This window comes from Chelonia mydas, chromosome 22 (genome assembly GCF_015237465.2).
Source record: "Chelonia mydas isolate rCheMyd1 chromosome 22, rCheMyd1.pri.v2, whole genome shotgun sequence".
In the NCBI taxonomy this organism is placed as follows: Eukaryota; Metazoa; Chordata; order Testudines; family Cheloniidae; genus Chelonia; species Chelonia mydas.
In genome coordinates, this window is record NC_051262.2 from 12,120,486 (window position 1) to 12,136,692 (window position 16,207).

Consider the following 16,207-nt stretch of genomic DNA (forward strand, 5'->3'; position numbering starts at 1 on the left):
ATCCCCTGGCTCCGAGCTCAGGTGGCTAGCCTGAGTCTCCGCTGAAGTGCACTATCATCCACACTGCAATTTTCAGCATGCTAGCTCGAGCCCCGCTTGTGGGAGTCTGTCTATCCAGGAACACAACAGCTCTTTGTATGCCCTGCTGGTTTTGTTAGCAGCTCCATTTTAAAAAGACATCTGGACTTCTTCCATGAAGGGCTAAGTTTAAAAAAAAAACAAAGATTCAACAGATGATGATTCACTTTCGGGGAAGCAAACAAGCAATAACGTAAGGCCTAATGCCGTTTTATAGCCACCTGAGAAATAGTTTGACAGACACTTTGTATAAAGCTTCAGCCTTTCAGCAAGACAGCTGAAGTGCTCATACTTGTGTGTAAGGAGGAAAAACAGTCCAAAAAACCTTGATAATGAATAGACTGCCAGATTCCTTAACTACAGCACCTTGTTAAAAGGCCTCTAGCTGTCAGAATATTTTATGCCGAAACATTTAGATTTTACTAAAAAAAAAACAAAAAAAACACAAAAGAATTTTTAAATAAAACCCCAAGTATTTAATTGCATTGGGGAATGCTTCTGGCTGGACTTAAACATCCTTCTGTGGTGCTAGAAACCTAAGGGCAACCTCACTATGTGTTAAATGCATGAGTATGTGACAGTGTAACTGACTAGAAATAGGAAATGAAACTGACTGTCTAATTTCTCTGTCAAAGCAGAACAAATGGACCAGAAAGTCCATGTGTTTGAAGTGTTCATGAAGTTATTTGTGACACAGGGAAGGAAATGGTGAAAAACGAGCATTTTCCAGTCAAGTAATACAATGGGGCTGCATCCAAAATTCAGTATGAAGGCTAAACTTCCACCGGCAAGTCATCTTGTGTCCATTCACTCCTGCAAACACAATTGATGATGATCACTGGCACCTTATAGACGTGAGTAGCAATACTAATAGATCACTTAGCATTGGGAACCTCCTGCATTATAATTCAGCAGTTTACCGATTGAGGTGCAGTGTTATTTTTGTGGCTGAAAGTCCAATTGTTTGGCTTCCATGACAAAGAGAATTCTGGCTTTGGGCTGAGCAAGAACACCATGCAGGGATATTCCTGGCCTTAACGCTGAAGAAAGCAAATGGAAGGGGGATGGCACCAAGGGTAGCCCTTTCTAGGGGAGTTAGGACAGTGTTACTGGTGCAGAAGAGTGGTTAATGTCCTATGTCAAATGCTTCCCTCTGACTGGGCATCACAGCCCTTTACTATTTCTGCTCCATTAGACCACAGGAGCAAGCATGTGGGCTTTGTATTGAGACTGCCACACAGGGGCGAAGAACCACAAAGACGTGACAAGCACAAGAACATTAAATAACTTCCCGACCACAGAGTAACCAACACTGGGGGGGAGGGGTGCCATGACAGGTTTTAGGGAAGGCCTGAGCATTCATTAGACACTGCAAACAGGAGTATTTAAAAAAAAAAAAATCACTAGCATGTATCTAGAAAACCTTTCAGAGGAATCATAGACAAGAATGGAAAGACCTGTTAGATTGTCTTGTCCATCCCCACCGGATATAGGATTGTTCTCGGTCATCTCCATTGCTTTATCAAGACACACTGAGAAAAATGTTATACTCACTCCATTAAAGCTTCAGGCAATTTTAAAGGCTCAGAGACTAGAATTCACTGGAATGAACAGAAATAGGTCACTTAACAAGTTGGTGTTTAAGTCTTATCAGGAACTGTGTGGGGTACAGACCACCCAGCCATAAAAAGGCATACAAATGCAGAGTGGGATTGGAATATCGGTCACTATCAGCAGGGGGTACTTGTATGGGGTCGAGGGTTCAGGGGTACTAAGTGTCAAGTGAAAAAAGTGTTAAGGGTTAGGAAGTGTGGAGAATAAAAAAAGAAAGCGTTGCTAGTAAAAGCTATGGGGCATTCATACCAAACCGATTATTTGAGAGCAAAGTGGGACACAAGCAAACAAACCCAATCTAACCATATGCTCTGAAAAGGGGGAGAGAATCAAGTCATCTTGCTGGCATTGTGTAACATTTACATAGCGAGGAGTGTGCTACAGATACCATAGACGGGCAATTGAGAACAGAAAAGTTTGCACCTTCATGTATACTACACCCTGTTTCTGTGATATCTGAGTCTCTTACAAATTCTGAAAGTGATAGGGTCTGATTCAAAGCCCAGGGGAATCAATGGAAAGATTCTGACACACTTCCAAGGCGTTTGGATCAGGCCCATGTTAATAAAGGATCTTTGACCACAGACATCAGGAGAAGACATACAAAATGAAGTGCATTGATGGCAGATGCTGAGACAGGATCTAGCAGGAGAGAGATTTTGGTATCTGGAAATATTACTTACACTGTATTGCTTACAAGTTTAGGGTGAAGGTGAGATAAAGAAGGCGTCAGGAGTGAAGGCGAACTCACTGAACACAAAAAAGTAATTCACTTTCCTATGGAATTCACGCTTATTTCTATGGAACCAGCAGGGGACACTTCCTGTATGGAGCAGACATGCTGGCAGCTCAGTGGGAGAGAAGGACTGTCTGGAACTAGAGTGCCACATCTTCTTAGCGTGACCAGGCTTTGAAAGCATTCTCTCTTACCAGAACAGTGGCATACCCTTTTCCAGATGGCAAGGGTGCACACCACGTCTAGGCATAGGTTAGTTGGAGCAGGATCGCTAAACTGTCACAGATACCAACAGGGGGCTCTGCAGGGAAGAGCTACTAATCAATAAGAACAATAGTGTTAACTGTGAGAAAGAATCCACTCCGCAAGCAATTGCATCAATGGACTCCGATAGGTTATTTGGACCAAATAAAAGCTTGCACTGTCCATCAAGGTTTCTCTTTGGAACAGTCTGTCCTGCCAAGCTCCAGGCAATAAAAAAAACCCCAAACAAAAAGCAGCCAGTTAAGGACTTGGTTCCTTTAAGCTTATTTAATGATATTTGAATGCTTAAATTTTCTATTTCCCAGCTCCTGAAAACAGAAATACTTTTAAAATGACCAATATTTAATTCCCAAAACATACAACCTTATCCGCTAAGTCATAAAAGAGCTATTTTACAAACATACAACAATAGAGTCTTTTCTTAGACATTCAAACATGATCAGTAAAAATACAAGATTATTAATAAAGATATTTTTGTATTTTTTTTAAAGAATATTTCCAGATTTTTTTTCCTTCTTCTCTTTAAAGTAAATCTCTGTTAAGAGTACATGATTGTATGGTGTACAAAGAAAACAAAAATATTCTAGTAGGAAGAGAGTTCCAAAAGACTTAATTCAAAATAAAACCAGTGTTGGCTGCAGTATCCCTTTTGCAGTACATCTGCTGATCAGCTGGCACCTGGAAAAGAAAAGGGATTTCTTGGGGGAGCCCAGGGGGCAAAGGCAATACCAATTACCCTCAGCACTGAAACTCTAATCAAGGATCACCTACACAGGTAACTGAGACACCTTTTCTAGCCAAAGGGGCACAGTTTCTGTAAGAGTCAGTGAGTATCTACATTTTATAGATGTGTTTCTATTGGAAACATTGAAACTAGGCAGAGGGATGTGGTGTAAAAGCGGAGGAGGGTATCTAGGCGACTCAGGCCCTTGGGTTTTCACACCTGATCCTCCTTTCTGATCCTGCCCCTTGGATGTTTTAATCTCCTCTCCCTACAGAGAAAGCCAGAGAGAGAAACCTGAGCAAAATGTGGCCTAAATAGCATTGCCATCTGTATCACTCCCCTTTTTGTGGGACAAGACACTGTTACAAACACACACAACCCAATTCTTTCTAGCCCTACGAACTAGATCCCATAACACTAGATGAACACACTTCTCAGAAGGGACTACAGGGTGCATTGTAGCAACCTTTCCTCGCTCTCAAGATGAGAAACCCTGGGTCATCTTTTTATTTAGAAAAAGGCAGGCTCATGTCAGAGAACACAGTGCCCTGCTGTCCAATCTGAACAAGGGAACGTACAATCACAGGCCAGGTCATCTTGTGCTGGACTGGAAACTGGAATTTACAGAAGGGATAACCCATGGCTACTGAAGAAAATAAAAATGAGAACTGAAAAGTGCATCTGAACATCAGCCCCCCACCCCACTTCAAAATGAACCATGCCTGGGGTCTGCGATACAGTAGATGTGCTAGGGAATGAAATGGAATCCCAGTGATTTCAGGTCACGGTGCTGGGGAAATGAAGGATCCCTTATCCCTCACCAAGGAATAATGCCCTTAACATGAGATTGATCAATATGGAAAAACAAGTAGGACCAAGTACAACACAGCACGTCATTTCACTTGCCATAAAGCTGGGTCTACGTAGTGTACCTTTCTTTGCTAGCTCAAGAAGATCCCCAGTATCTCTTCGATGCCACTCCTATCAGCCAAACCATCCCAAAGATTCATGTGTCACCACCACTACCACAGCTGAGAATGGGACAGTCAACATTTCCCCCCATATATCTGGAGAGGTTGCTGAGATAATATTCCATCCCACCTCCTGCTGGACTAAAGGCTATAGCTAAGTTAGCGTTTCAGGGGAACTCTCTCACCCCTGCAGCTCCAGCAGTGGTAACCTGAGTTCAAGTCTAGATGACACGCTAAGGTCAATTTCTACGCTCTACCTTCACTAGCCCTTCCACCCCCCCCCCCCCTCTGGTGGAGCTGCACTGACGCTAATAGAGTGGTGGGGGATTTCTCCCCAAATGCTAGCGCACGTGAGGCAGAGGAGTCAGACAAGCCAGGACATGGAACTGCAGACCATTCCCCACTAGGCCATCAATACACACTTATCTCTCCGCTGCTTATGAAGCATGCTGCTCATCACGAACGTTAGGCTTCCTGCACCTAGTAAGGAGGCTGGAGATCTCAGGACTTGGCCTTGAGTGATAATGGCAAAGAGCTTGGCCATGATGCTCTCCTAGACCCCATCTTCATTGGGCTTTGAACCTGCATTTGGACAACGGGGCTCAACTCTGTTTATTAAATGCAGCCCAAAGTAGGGAAGGGTCCACGCTCAAGCATGGCTTGGACAGCTCGGGAAATGGGTTATAAAGGCTAGTGCGGCAGGGCTATAGCAACTGCTCCAATTCATGCAGCAGGAAAATCAACTCTTCCATCCATCCCTGTAAGAGACACACGCTGATAAAGAGAAAAGAGGCTAGGGGGAAAGAAACAGTAGCTCTAAAACGAAAATGGCATCAAAAACTAAGCTTGGCCATGGACCAAGAGATCTTTGGGGCAGATCTCCACACAGCATCAGGCACCATTTGTTACAATGGTTTAATTTCTGGGTTCATTAGAGCAAGTCTAGATGTTTAAAACTAACAGAACCATATGGCTGGGGCTGAGCTCCTGCCTGTGTGACACTGGAAGCTCTTATCTGATGCTGATCATATGTTCATAGAGGTGTAACACAGGAGCCCCTAGCTTGGCACCAGTAAGATGCCACTGCCAGTCTAGAAGGTAACATTTGGGCTTGCGTTGGGAACGTGGGGAATCCTGCTGGTGAAGTGCTCCATGCACTTGGCTTCTGCAAGGGAATCCTCCCTGCTCTCCAATGGCCCCAACTTGTAAAGTGGATCCAAAATCATCTCAGTTCAACTGATAACCTGGATAAGCTCTTTTTCTTAAGGAAAAGGACAAGAACCAGCTTTTGCTTCACAGGAGTGGAAAAGCACTTTTGATCCTCTGTCATTAGCTACAGGGAAAATGGAGCAGGGAGAATGACCTTTCCACTGACCAAAGATATTCTCCACACGTCATGGTCCATGCAGTAATGCACACCTTTCTTGTAATGGTTCTAAGAGGGTAAGATGATTGACTGGTTTGGCATACTATTCAATTCCGGTTGGCAAAATAGTCTAAACCTTGGGCACCCGGTGCAGAAAGAATGCGTCATGCATATTTTAAATTAGCAGTTTGTGATTCCAGAAGTTTGAGAGGCTAAGAACGTCCTGAACCAACTGTCCCATAGCAGGTAGTGCCCATCCTAGTGCCTGCTCTGAAACTGGTATTATCAATAACCAGTCTGGATGTCCAGTGCTAGTTCTGTTATCAGCTTGCATTTTGCAGGGTCAGTCTGGAATGAAGTCCAACAGAAAACTGTTGGAACTGGCCTATGGGAAGTGCTAGAGAATCGGGTCTGGTTCCAGCAGTTCTGCCTTCTCTGCAATGCACCTATCTGTTCCAATCTGAGAGCACTTTGGTACAATCAGTGCAAAAAACAAAAGCAAAAAACCCCCAATAAAAACAAACACCCCTCACCCCCCATGAAACTCAGCAAGACACACCTCCAGGTACTAACATTTACTGGCCCTATAATCAGCAGTACCTGTGGCTAACTCAAATGGCAGCCAACATTCATTCAGTAGTGATTTAGTGAGACACCCCCACCTGCCCCACATTTCTAGGTTTGCATTTTTTCCTGCTTGATCCGGTGAACAGTTACACAAGTGCTGGAGCTCCAAATATTATCGCTTTAAATAGGAGACAGTTATCAAGGCCAACATAAAGTCAAGAAAAAAAAATTAAACCCAACTTTCTCCTCTCCCTGTCCGATCCCCCAAGTCAATGAAGGAGACCACCAAGGGGAAAAATGGTTTGCTAATTTCAAGTGCCTGGCTATTTAGTGCATGGAGAATTCTCATTGCACATGAGCTACGAAGAACAGGCATTCGCTCCAAATGGAGCTAGTCCACAGGCTGTTGAATGTAGCCCGTTCCCACCAAAGATCATCAGAACACCTTTGCAAATAACTCTGCGTGCGGCAGTTGGGTTGCCAGCAGGGAGCTTGGAGTCCAATCCAGTGAAATCAAGACACAAAATACACCCCTCCCCCCCTTCTCAGATCTGAACTTTGCTTCTGGAGCAGTGGGATCCAGAGTGCACTAGATTTCAAGGGCTAGAACTGTCACTACCCAATTAAAACAAAAGCAAATAAAAAAAAATTAAAATGTGCTTTTGATACATGGAATGAAGTCAAATAAATACATTGATTTTTTAAACGTCTAAATACATTTTTATATCCTACACCCAAAGCTCTGTACATTTGGTTTGGTTATTTTTGTTGTTGTTCTGAATCAAAAACAAAAATTTCCGGTAGCAAGAGGAGGAGGAGGAGAGAATGGAAGAGACTCCCCCACTGACAATCTAGTGCAGATGCCCCACAGAGAAAGCACCCCATCCCCACTCTGCTAGAGCATGGTTAGCACTTGGATGGTCCACAGACAGAACGCTCTTGTCTCAGAGTCCGCATGAAAGCTAGTAGGCGCTGATGTGAGGCTGATGCTCTCATCCAATTTTCAGCCACTTCCAGAAAACGTGACTAACTTTTGTCTGAAAAGGAAAGAGATGGAAGGGGAAAAACAGGCCACAAGAGAAGTAAGCATCACCAACCCTTCAAAACGCACAGCCAGTTCAGACAGAACTGTCTGCAGGGATAACTATGTGCCACAGTTGACTTGGAGAACACATCTGCAGGCATCACAGCCATCTGCTCAAACCAAATTTAAAGGGAGCTGCGATGGCTCCTTTATGCAGTGTCAATGGTGTGCATGGGGCTTTACACACAAAAGTAAGCGGGATCTTACAATCTAACTCACAAGAATGGCCATACTGGGTCAGAGCAAAGGTCCATCTTGCCCAGTATCCTGTCTTCCGACAGTGGCCAATGCCAGGTGCTTCAGAGGAAATGAACAGAACAGGTAATCACCAAGTGATCCATCCACTGTCGTCCACTCCCAGCTTCTGGCAAACGGAGGCTAGGGATACCATCCCAGCCCATCCTAATAGCCATAACTCATCTGACTTCAGTCCCTAAATTAATCCAAACCCCTTTGAAAGACAAGCCCAACACCTTATTCATGGGCTTGCAGTGGGGAAAAGGAAAGTGGGGGAGAGAGATGCCTCCAACTTCACACATCCTCAGAGAGGGCAATACATGATCAGCAGATTTATGATGTTGTGAAACCAGCAGCTTCCAAAAGGCTGAAGCCATAATGACATCTCTCAAGGCTTTTGTTTGAAATATTAATAACCGGCTTTGTTCATTGTCCTTGGTGCCAAAATTCAACGATATTTTAACATACATTACCATTTAGAAAGAGCCACTGGGAGAAGGGATGAGGTGCTGTTCACATACCTGAATGCTCATCTGTGGGGGCTGAGCCAGCCAGCCTTTGGCGAAGGAGAGTGGTGTAATTTTCCTCGACTTCCTGAAAGACAAAACCCATGTCGCCCTTTATTTCTGTTCCTAATGAACCTCTACAGAGCTCTTCTCTTGGAATAGGAAACATTTTAGTGGAGCTGACCGAATTGTAATTACACATTACTAAACACATTCCATCGCCAGCTCTCAAACCATCACTAGCACGGTGAGAAGTTCCTCCATCAGGGAAGAGTCTGTGCAATTCCTTACTCCTTTTGGATCTTGGTTACATTAGAACTAAGCAAGGCAGTCTGCTATTGCCACAATGAGCTGGCACGTCTCAGCGAACAGTACTACAGGTCCCATTTCTTTGGAAGCGCTGGCTGTGAGGACTAAGAATAACCCTTAAGATGGGACAGAGAATCCCCAGAATGGAGGGAAAGTGACTTGGAAATTAGTGGGTTTTAAATACTTACTATTGACACAAAGGGGGTTTTGACTCTGTTTTTACATTAGCATCAAGAAGTGATAATTGGGTAAGCATTTCCAGGTCGGTTATTCATATTCCCCAGGCAATGGGTCCACCTCCCCACTCCCCATTTTTGCAGCCTTGTTCTAACACCCACAAAATTAATTTCCACTTCTCATAACTTTGGAGAACTGTCTGCATCTCCAAATTGTCTGCAACTACATATATTTAACATAATGCCCATATTTATATAGAGCTCCTGGTTTCTCCTGTCCCTTCATTAGAGATCATCCAAGGATACATAGACACACATACACACTCGGCTCTTATCACACAAGCACCTGTATTCACAACCCTGTACTTTTCCTGGTTTGCGTTCTTCCCCCAAATTAAAAACAGTGAAGGTGAAATCTTAATTCAAATAAAAATGTGTTGTACCTTTAAGTGTTCAAGGTCAGCCTCTATCTTCTGAATGTACTGCATCATTTGGACACGCGACTCTACGGAGAGGTGGGGGCTCGGTGCATCGGAGCACAATTCGTCCACTGGCCCCCAGCGCGAGGCCATGAATTCCTCGGCAAACGGGGAGCTCCCTTCATCGGACTGGGCATCTCGTGGGGAAATCGGCTGCTGGTGTGCTGAGTCCAAAGAGGAGTGGCCCGCAGTGCACTGTAGGACTAGAGAGGACACGTCCTCATCTGTAGAGCTCTCCTGCACGGTTCCATACCCATCAAGGATCAAATAATTTCCTGTTAAGAGAATAGCTTTGTACTAGCACCACCAGGTCAACAAAATTGCCAAGGATCACTGAACTAGAGACACAATTTAATTGGACTTTGAAAAAGATAAGTGATGAAAGCTTCATCTCTTGTCATGTTTTAAAACAGACTAGATAAAGCATCAGAGCCTAGCCCTGAATTGGTTTGGACTAGACTGGTTCTGAATGGGGAACACTAGAGGTGTACGTAGGGTCTGTTTGAGAACCATAGCATTAGATAACCCAATAGGATTTTTCTATCTCTTGTTCTGTGTTTCTCTCATAAGAAGGTATCTTCAGAATATTCATATGCATGCTACTAATTACAACAGTGGAATCCATGCTAGCCAGCAATCGTACTGCTGGGTGTCTAACTGGCCTTCATTATTCAGTTTCAGAGATATTTTCTGCTAGGTTACACTCAAATTTAGATTGTTAATAAAAGGTTCTATAAAGTATGTAGTATTATTAATAGACATAACGGGACATCAATTTTTTAAAAAGGCTTCAGAGTTGACTGTGGCAATTACAAGCCAGTAAGCCAGACTTCAGCATCAGGCACATTGGTTGAAACTATAGTAAACAACAGAATAAATCAGACACAAATTAACACAATTTCCTGGGGAAGAGTCAACACCTTTTGTAAAGGGAAATCATGCCACACCAATCTGAATTTTTAAGGGGATCAACAAACATTGATCCACTGGATATAGTGTGCTTGGACTTTCAGAAAGCCTTTGATAAGATCCCTCACCAAGGCTCTTAAGCAAAGTAAGGAGCCATGGGATTAGAGGGAAGGTTCTCTCATGGACAAGTAACTGGTTAAAAGATAGGAAACAAAGGGCAGGAATAAGTGATCAGTTTTCACAATGGTGAGAGGTAAATAGCAGGGTCCACCAAGGATCTATACTGGGACCTGTGCTGTTCAACATATTCATCAATGATTCAGAAAAAGGGGTAAACAGTGAGGTGGCAAAGTTTGCAAATGATACAAAATTATTCAAGATAGTTAAATCCAAGGCTGACTGCGAAGAGTTACAAAGGGATCTCACAAAACTGGGTGACTGGCCAACAAAATGACAGATGAAATTCAACACAGATACACACTAAGTAATGCACTCTAGGAAGTATAATCCCAACTGTCCATACAAAATGATGAAGTCTAAATTAGCTGTTACCACTCAAGAGATCATGGAGCCATTGTGGATAGTTCTCTGAAAACATCTGTTCAATATGCATTAGCAGTCAAAAAAGCTGAGAGAGTGTGTTAGGAACCATTCGGAAAGGGATAGATAATAAGACAGTAAATATCATAATGCCATGATATAAACCCATGGTATGCCCACACCTTGAATACTGCATGCAGTTCTGGGTGCCCCATCTCAAAAAAGATCTATTAGAATTGGAAAAGATACAGACAAGGGCAACAAAAAAGATTGGGGTGTGAAACAGCTTCCACAGGAGGAGAGATTTAAAAGCCTAGGATAGTTCAGCTTGGAAAAGACGACTGAAGGGGGTATGATCGAGGTCTATAAAATCATGACTGGTGGGGAGAAAGTGAGTAAGGACGTGTTATTTACGCCTTCATATCACACACAAACCAAGGGTCAGTCATCCAATGAAATTCAGAGGCAGCAGATTTAAACAAACAGAAACAAGTCCTTCTTCACACAAAACACAGTCAACTTGTGGAACTCGTTGCCAGGGGATGCTGTTAAAAGGTCAAAAGTATAACTTGGTTCAAAAAAGAATCAGAGAAGTTCATGGAGGATAGGTCCATCAATGGCTGTTAGCCAAGATAGTCAGGGATACAGGGATGCATGCTCCAGGTGTCCCTAAACATCTGGCTGCTAGAAGCTGGGACTGGACAACAGGGGATGGATCGCTTGATAAATTGCCCTGTTCTGTTCACTTCTTCTGAAGCATCTGGCTCCGGCCGCTGCTGGAAGCCAGGCTACTGGGCTAGATGGGCCATTGGTTTGATCCAATATGACCAATCTTATGATCTTAACTATTTTCACGATTTGCATGTGCCACTGGAATTTTATCCTTAATTTCTCTGCAGTGTTGCAGCTATGAAAACCAGAAGCAGAAATTGACCAGAATAGGTCAATCTAGTTTCAAAGTCCCTGCTTAGTTAAGTAAACAGTACAAGTGAAAAAAAAAAAATTAGATTTTTAAAGATGTTGGATCGCTTTTAATAATTTAAAGTGTTTTAACACCACAGAAAAGAAGGGCATATGATTTTCAATTTATAACTGGATGGCATCATTCAGCCAGTCAGAAACAAGTTTATCACACAAAGTCCAATTGTTTAAATGAAGCAGTTATGGATAAGGTGTTCCAAGTCTGACAGCTACTTGCACTGCAACATGCACATGACAAATTAACTGCATCTTCATTCATTCAGTGCAGCACCACTACTTCATCTGCACAGCAGGATCACAGGGCCATCCATCAGAGCCCCTGAAAAGCTCCAGGAAAGCCCGGGCAGCTGCCACCTTTGACTACCATTCTAGCGAGGCCCAAGCGCATACATCCTCTCTGCATGGCTAAAAAAGATCTGTTCTGAGCTGCCGTTCAGGAAACCATTACTTTATATATTGATATATAAACAAGAAAAGCTTTTAAGAGCTTTTCAGAAAAGCTTTTAAGAGCTTCAGACCTGGCGACAGGGAGTCTGTGCAGACTATTACCAAGCAAAGCCCAAACTGGAGAAAGTTCCTTTTTGAAGCTCAAGCAAGAGAAACCAAACCAGTGGCCGTAGAGTGGCACATTTCACACAACTGTAAAATCCCCCTGCACAGTTATCCCCAGGGATCACACATTTAAAGTGACAACACTGTATATGTTGCATTGTTGAGACTCCTTGTAGAGCACCAAATCATCCTCCCTATGTTACTTTGGAAACAAAATGTTTTGTCTCCATACTTGTATGCCTCAACAGGAGACACAGATAATGAGACATTCTAGTCCACAGATGATTTCTGTAGGTGATCCAGAAGGATCTCTGTGTACATATAATCATGCCTCATAGGTTATTTCTATACAACCAGGGGTGTAATCTGCAGCTTGCGTAGACGTTCCTGTGATAACTTTAAGCTAACTCACTACAAACAGCAGTGAAGACACAGCGGCATGGGCTTCAGGCAAGAGCTGTACAAGGCAGCCTAACCCCCTGGGTACATACACACTTTGCTAGCCTACATTGATACCGGCACCCTCATTCCTATGTGTAGAGCATTAGCTAGATTACAAATTACATCCCCAGTTGCAGGGTAGAACGTAGCAGAGTCAGAACTTTGGGTGTATGGCGGAAAAACAGTTCAGGAAGTGATACATCCAAGGAGAAGGTTATTTTGTAAGTTTGGGCATGCAGTCAAGTCCCCATGGTGTTCTGCAGAGAGACGGAGGGTTGATAATGGGAAACAAGGATATGTTGCCAGACTTTTGGGAGAGGAGTTATGCACTACCACTTGATGGGAGTCTAAAGTGGGAGACTGGGAGGATACAGCTTTGGAGAGGTCCTTGGATGCTGTATGCAGACTGTAATGGAACACTCTCCCTTTTGATGAACATGGGCAAGACCCAGGAATTCTCAATTTCTTCAGCTGTAGCCTACGATAAGCTATTAACTTAGCAGTATCTCAGTCTCTCTTTTAATTAGCCATCTTTAGGGTGTTGAGGTAATCATTTAGTTCATGTCTGCACATCACTTTTGAAGTGTAGAGTACTAGCTATTTTGATACATCCAAAGCTAAAAGGACTTCTAAAAACCAGAAGAGCTACGTTTAAGTGTCCTGTACTGAGTCAGCGAGGGAGATTCTACCAGGAAAGCATAATTGTGCTTTTTTAAAAATCATATATTTCCTATTCATTTCTGGTCTCTGAACACAATCCAGTCTCTGGCATTTGAGCTGGACTGGCCGTAACTTAAAGTGGGATATGCTCACCTGAGATCCGTAAGTGCACCTCCTCATCCTCCTTCCTCTCCATTACTTCACCTTCCAATGGATTCTCATCGCTGTGGGCCTCACGAGCATCAAAGAAGTGCTCTCCACTGTCATCAGCACCCACCCCTTCCAGCTCCGGGGTAGGGGTCTCCAGGTTCATGCTCATATGGTCCATTACTAAATTGTTACTAGACCTGGTGTCTCTAGACCCCAGCTGCACAGCATCCAGTGGAGCTGGAAACTCGGATGAAGTCCAGAGACCATAACAAGCTGCGGATTCACTAGTTCCTGTTCCGGGAGGCCTCTGGTCTGTTCCAGGCTGCTGCATCTTGTCGCCAGAATGCCGTAGTCCATGCTGGATCCCACTCTCTGCCTGGGCCCCCCGGGAAATGGCCCTATACCTGGGAAAACATCGCCAGTCTTCAAGGGTCCCCTTCTCAGGCATGCCCAGCTGCTGCACCAACAACTGCTTCAGCAAGCCCACTGAAAGGAAAGGAAACACAGAACATTCACTGAACTGTATAAGCTGTCTCCGCTGTACACTCAATGAAATGGATGTTATGATGCCTCTTTCTGAAAGAGCTCACTCTATGACCAGCTCACTCTATGACCAGCTCACTCACGGTTACAGTTGCCAAGGCGGGGAGAGAAGTACACAGAAATGGTTGGAGCACTGTTATACTACTTTGTGCCTTATATCACAGGATCTCAAATCATTTCACAAAGGTGAATAAGTACCGTAGTATTATCCCCAATTTACTGATGGGGAAACTAAGGCACAGACTGCTTAGTAGCTTAGCTAAATCATCCATCAAGTCAGTGGCAATCATGAGGAGAACCCAAATCCCCTGACCTCCAGTCCCAACTGCTATATAATGCCAGTAATGCTGAGACTAAAGGTGTATTGGGAATGTTCAAGTTATCAGAACATTAACATCACAGGTTGAAGCAAAGATCCTGCTGCAGATTCAAGGGCAATTACCTTTCCATGGCATAACCTTCTAGTTCTGCAAGTTCATACAAACATTCAGAATCTCTGTATTATATGGGAGATTCTTATTTGGTCTTTGTCCTATGATGCTTTAGTTCTCACTCAAACCACAACACTTAAGAACAAACAGGTATAATGCAATCCGAGTGCTTCATGTAGCTATAACTTCACACTCGCATAACACCCACATTTTGAGAAATGCTATCAGTTCCTAAAACAAAGCAGCCACTCAGTTGAATGGAAGGTACTTACAGAAACATGAAGTGACCCATTACTATTGCTAGAGGGCTTCTCACTAAATCTTAGCAGTCAGGACAGACCTTAGGTCACTGATGTGAGATAACACCCCCCCCTCCCCCCTGAATGAGCTTCCATTAACAATCTAAGAGCCCAAGCACTAGAAATACTTGAAAGCCCCCAGCCCTAGAACAATGCTTTGAATTCTGTAAAACTCTGATATAAATATGGATCAAAAGACCCAGGATAAACTGTTTGACTGAAGAGGAGACCTGTGGAGAGGGATGAGGCAAGGAACTCAGTCAAACCATGTGTATACCTTGAGCTAAGAGGGCCAATAAAGAAGTAATATAGACCACTCCCAGTAACACAGTTCAGTTTTATTTAGAGGCACCACATCTATCTCAGAGTTACCAGGGAAGCATGTTTATGTGTCACCTGAACATCAATCAGATAGCTCGGAGATCATATTTAGGAACAAAGTAATGACCATACTGGATCAGATCAGTGGTCTGTGTAGTCCTGTCTCTGACACAGGACAATATCAGACTGGTGCAAGTGCTGGAGGAACAAACTAGGGGCGGAGCTCTTCTTGACCTGCTGCTCACAAACCGGGAAGAATTAGTAGGGGAAGCAAAAGTGGATGGGAATCTGGGAGGCAGTGACCATGAGATGATCAAGTTCAGGATCCTGACACAAGGAAGAAAGGAGAGCAGCAGAATGCGGACCCTGGACTTCAGAAAAGCAGACTGACTCCCTCAGGGAACTGATGGGCAAGATCCCCTGGGAGAATAACATGAGGGGGAAAGGAGTCCAGGAGAGCTGGCTGTATTTTAAAGAATCCTTATTGAGGTTACAGGGACAAACCATCCCGATGTGTAGAAAGAATAGTAAATATGACAGGCGACCAGCTTGGCTTAACAGTGAAATCCTTGCTGATCTTAAATACAAAAAAGAAGCTTACAAGAAGTGGAAGATTGGACAAACAACTAGGGATAGTATAAAAATATTGCTCGGGCACGCAGGAGTGAAATCAGGAAGGCCAAATCACACCTGGAGTTGCAGCTAGCAAGAGATGTTAAGAGTAACAAGAAGGGTTTCTTCAGGTATGTGAGCAACAAGAAGTCAGTCAAGGAAAATGTGGGCCCCTTATTGAATGAGGGAGGCAACCTAGTGACAGAGGATGTGGAAAAAGCTAATGTACTCAATGCTTTTTTTGCCTCTGTCTTCACAAACAAGGTCAGGTCCCAGACTACTGCACTGGGCAGCACAGCATGGGGAGGAGGTGACCAGCCCTCTGTGGAGAAAGAAGTGGTTCGGGACTATTTAGAAAAGCTGGACGAGCACAAGTCCATGGGGCCAGATGCGTTGCATCCGAGAGCGCTAAAGGAGTTGGCGGCTGTGATTGCAGAGCCATTGGCCATTATCTTTGAAAACTCATGGCGATCCGGGGAAGTCCCGAACGACTGGAAAAAGGCTAATGTAGTGCCCATCTTTAAAAAAGGGAAGGAGGAGGATCCTGGGAACTACAGGCCAGTCAGCCTCACCTCAGTCCCTGGAAAAATCATGGAGCAGGTCCTCAAGGAATCAATTCTGAAGCACTTAGAGGAGAGGAAAATGATCAGGAACAGT

At 43.8% G+C, this 16,207-nt stretch overlaps 1 protein-coding gene across 5 annotated transcripts in view; it reads right to left on the reverse strand.

Moving 5' to 3' along the window:
* Window positions 1-2,940: 2,940 nt before the first annotated feature.
* ARHGEF12 (Rho guanine nucleotide exchange factor 12) overlaps window positions 2,941-16,207 on the reverse strand; it is a 103,105-nt gene continuing 89,838 nt past the window's right edge. For all 5 annotated transcript variants that reach the window (XM_037882415.2, XM_037882414.2, XM_037882416.2 and 2 more), the window contains 4 exons: window positions 13,348-13,830; window positions 9,076-9,386; window positions 8,163-8,235; window positions 2,941-7,357 (listed from right to left, as the gene is read on the reverse strand). In XM_037882415.2, the coding sequence (XP_037738343.1) occupies window positions 7,347-7,357; window positions 8,163-8,235; window positions 9,076-9,386; window positions 13,348-13,830 (878 nt within the window). In that variant the 3' untranslated portion in view covers window positions 2,941-7,346. The remainder of the gene's footprint in view (window positions 7,358-8,162; window positions 8,236-9,075; window positions 9,387-13,347; window positions 13,831-16,207) is intronic.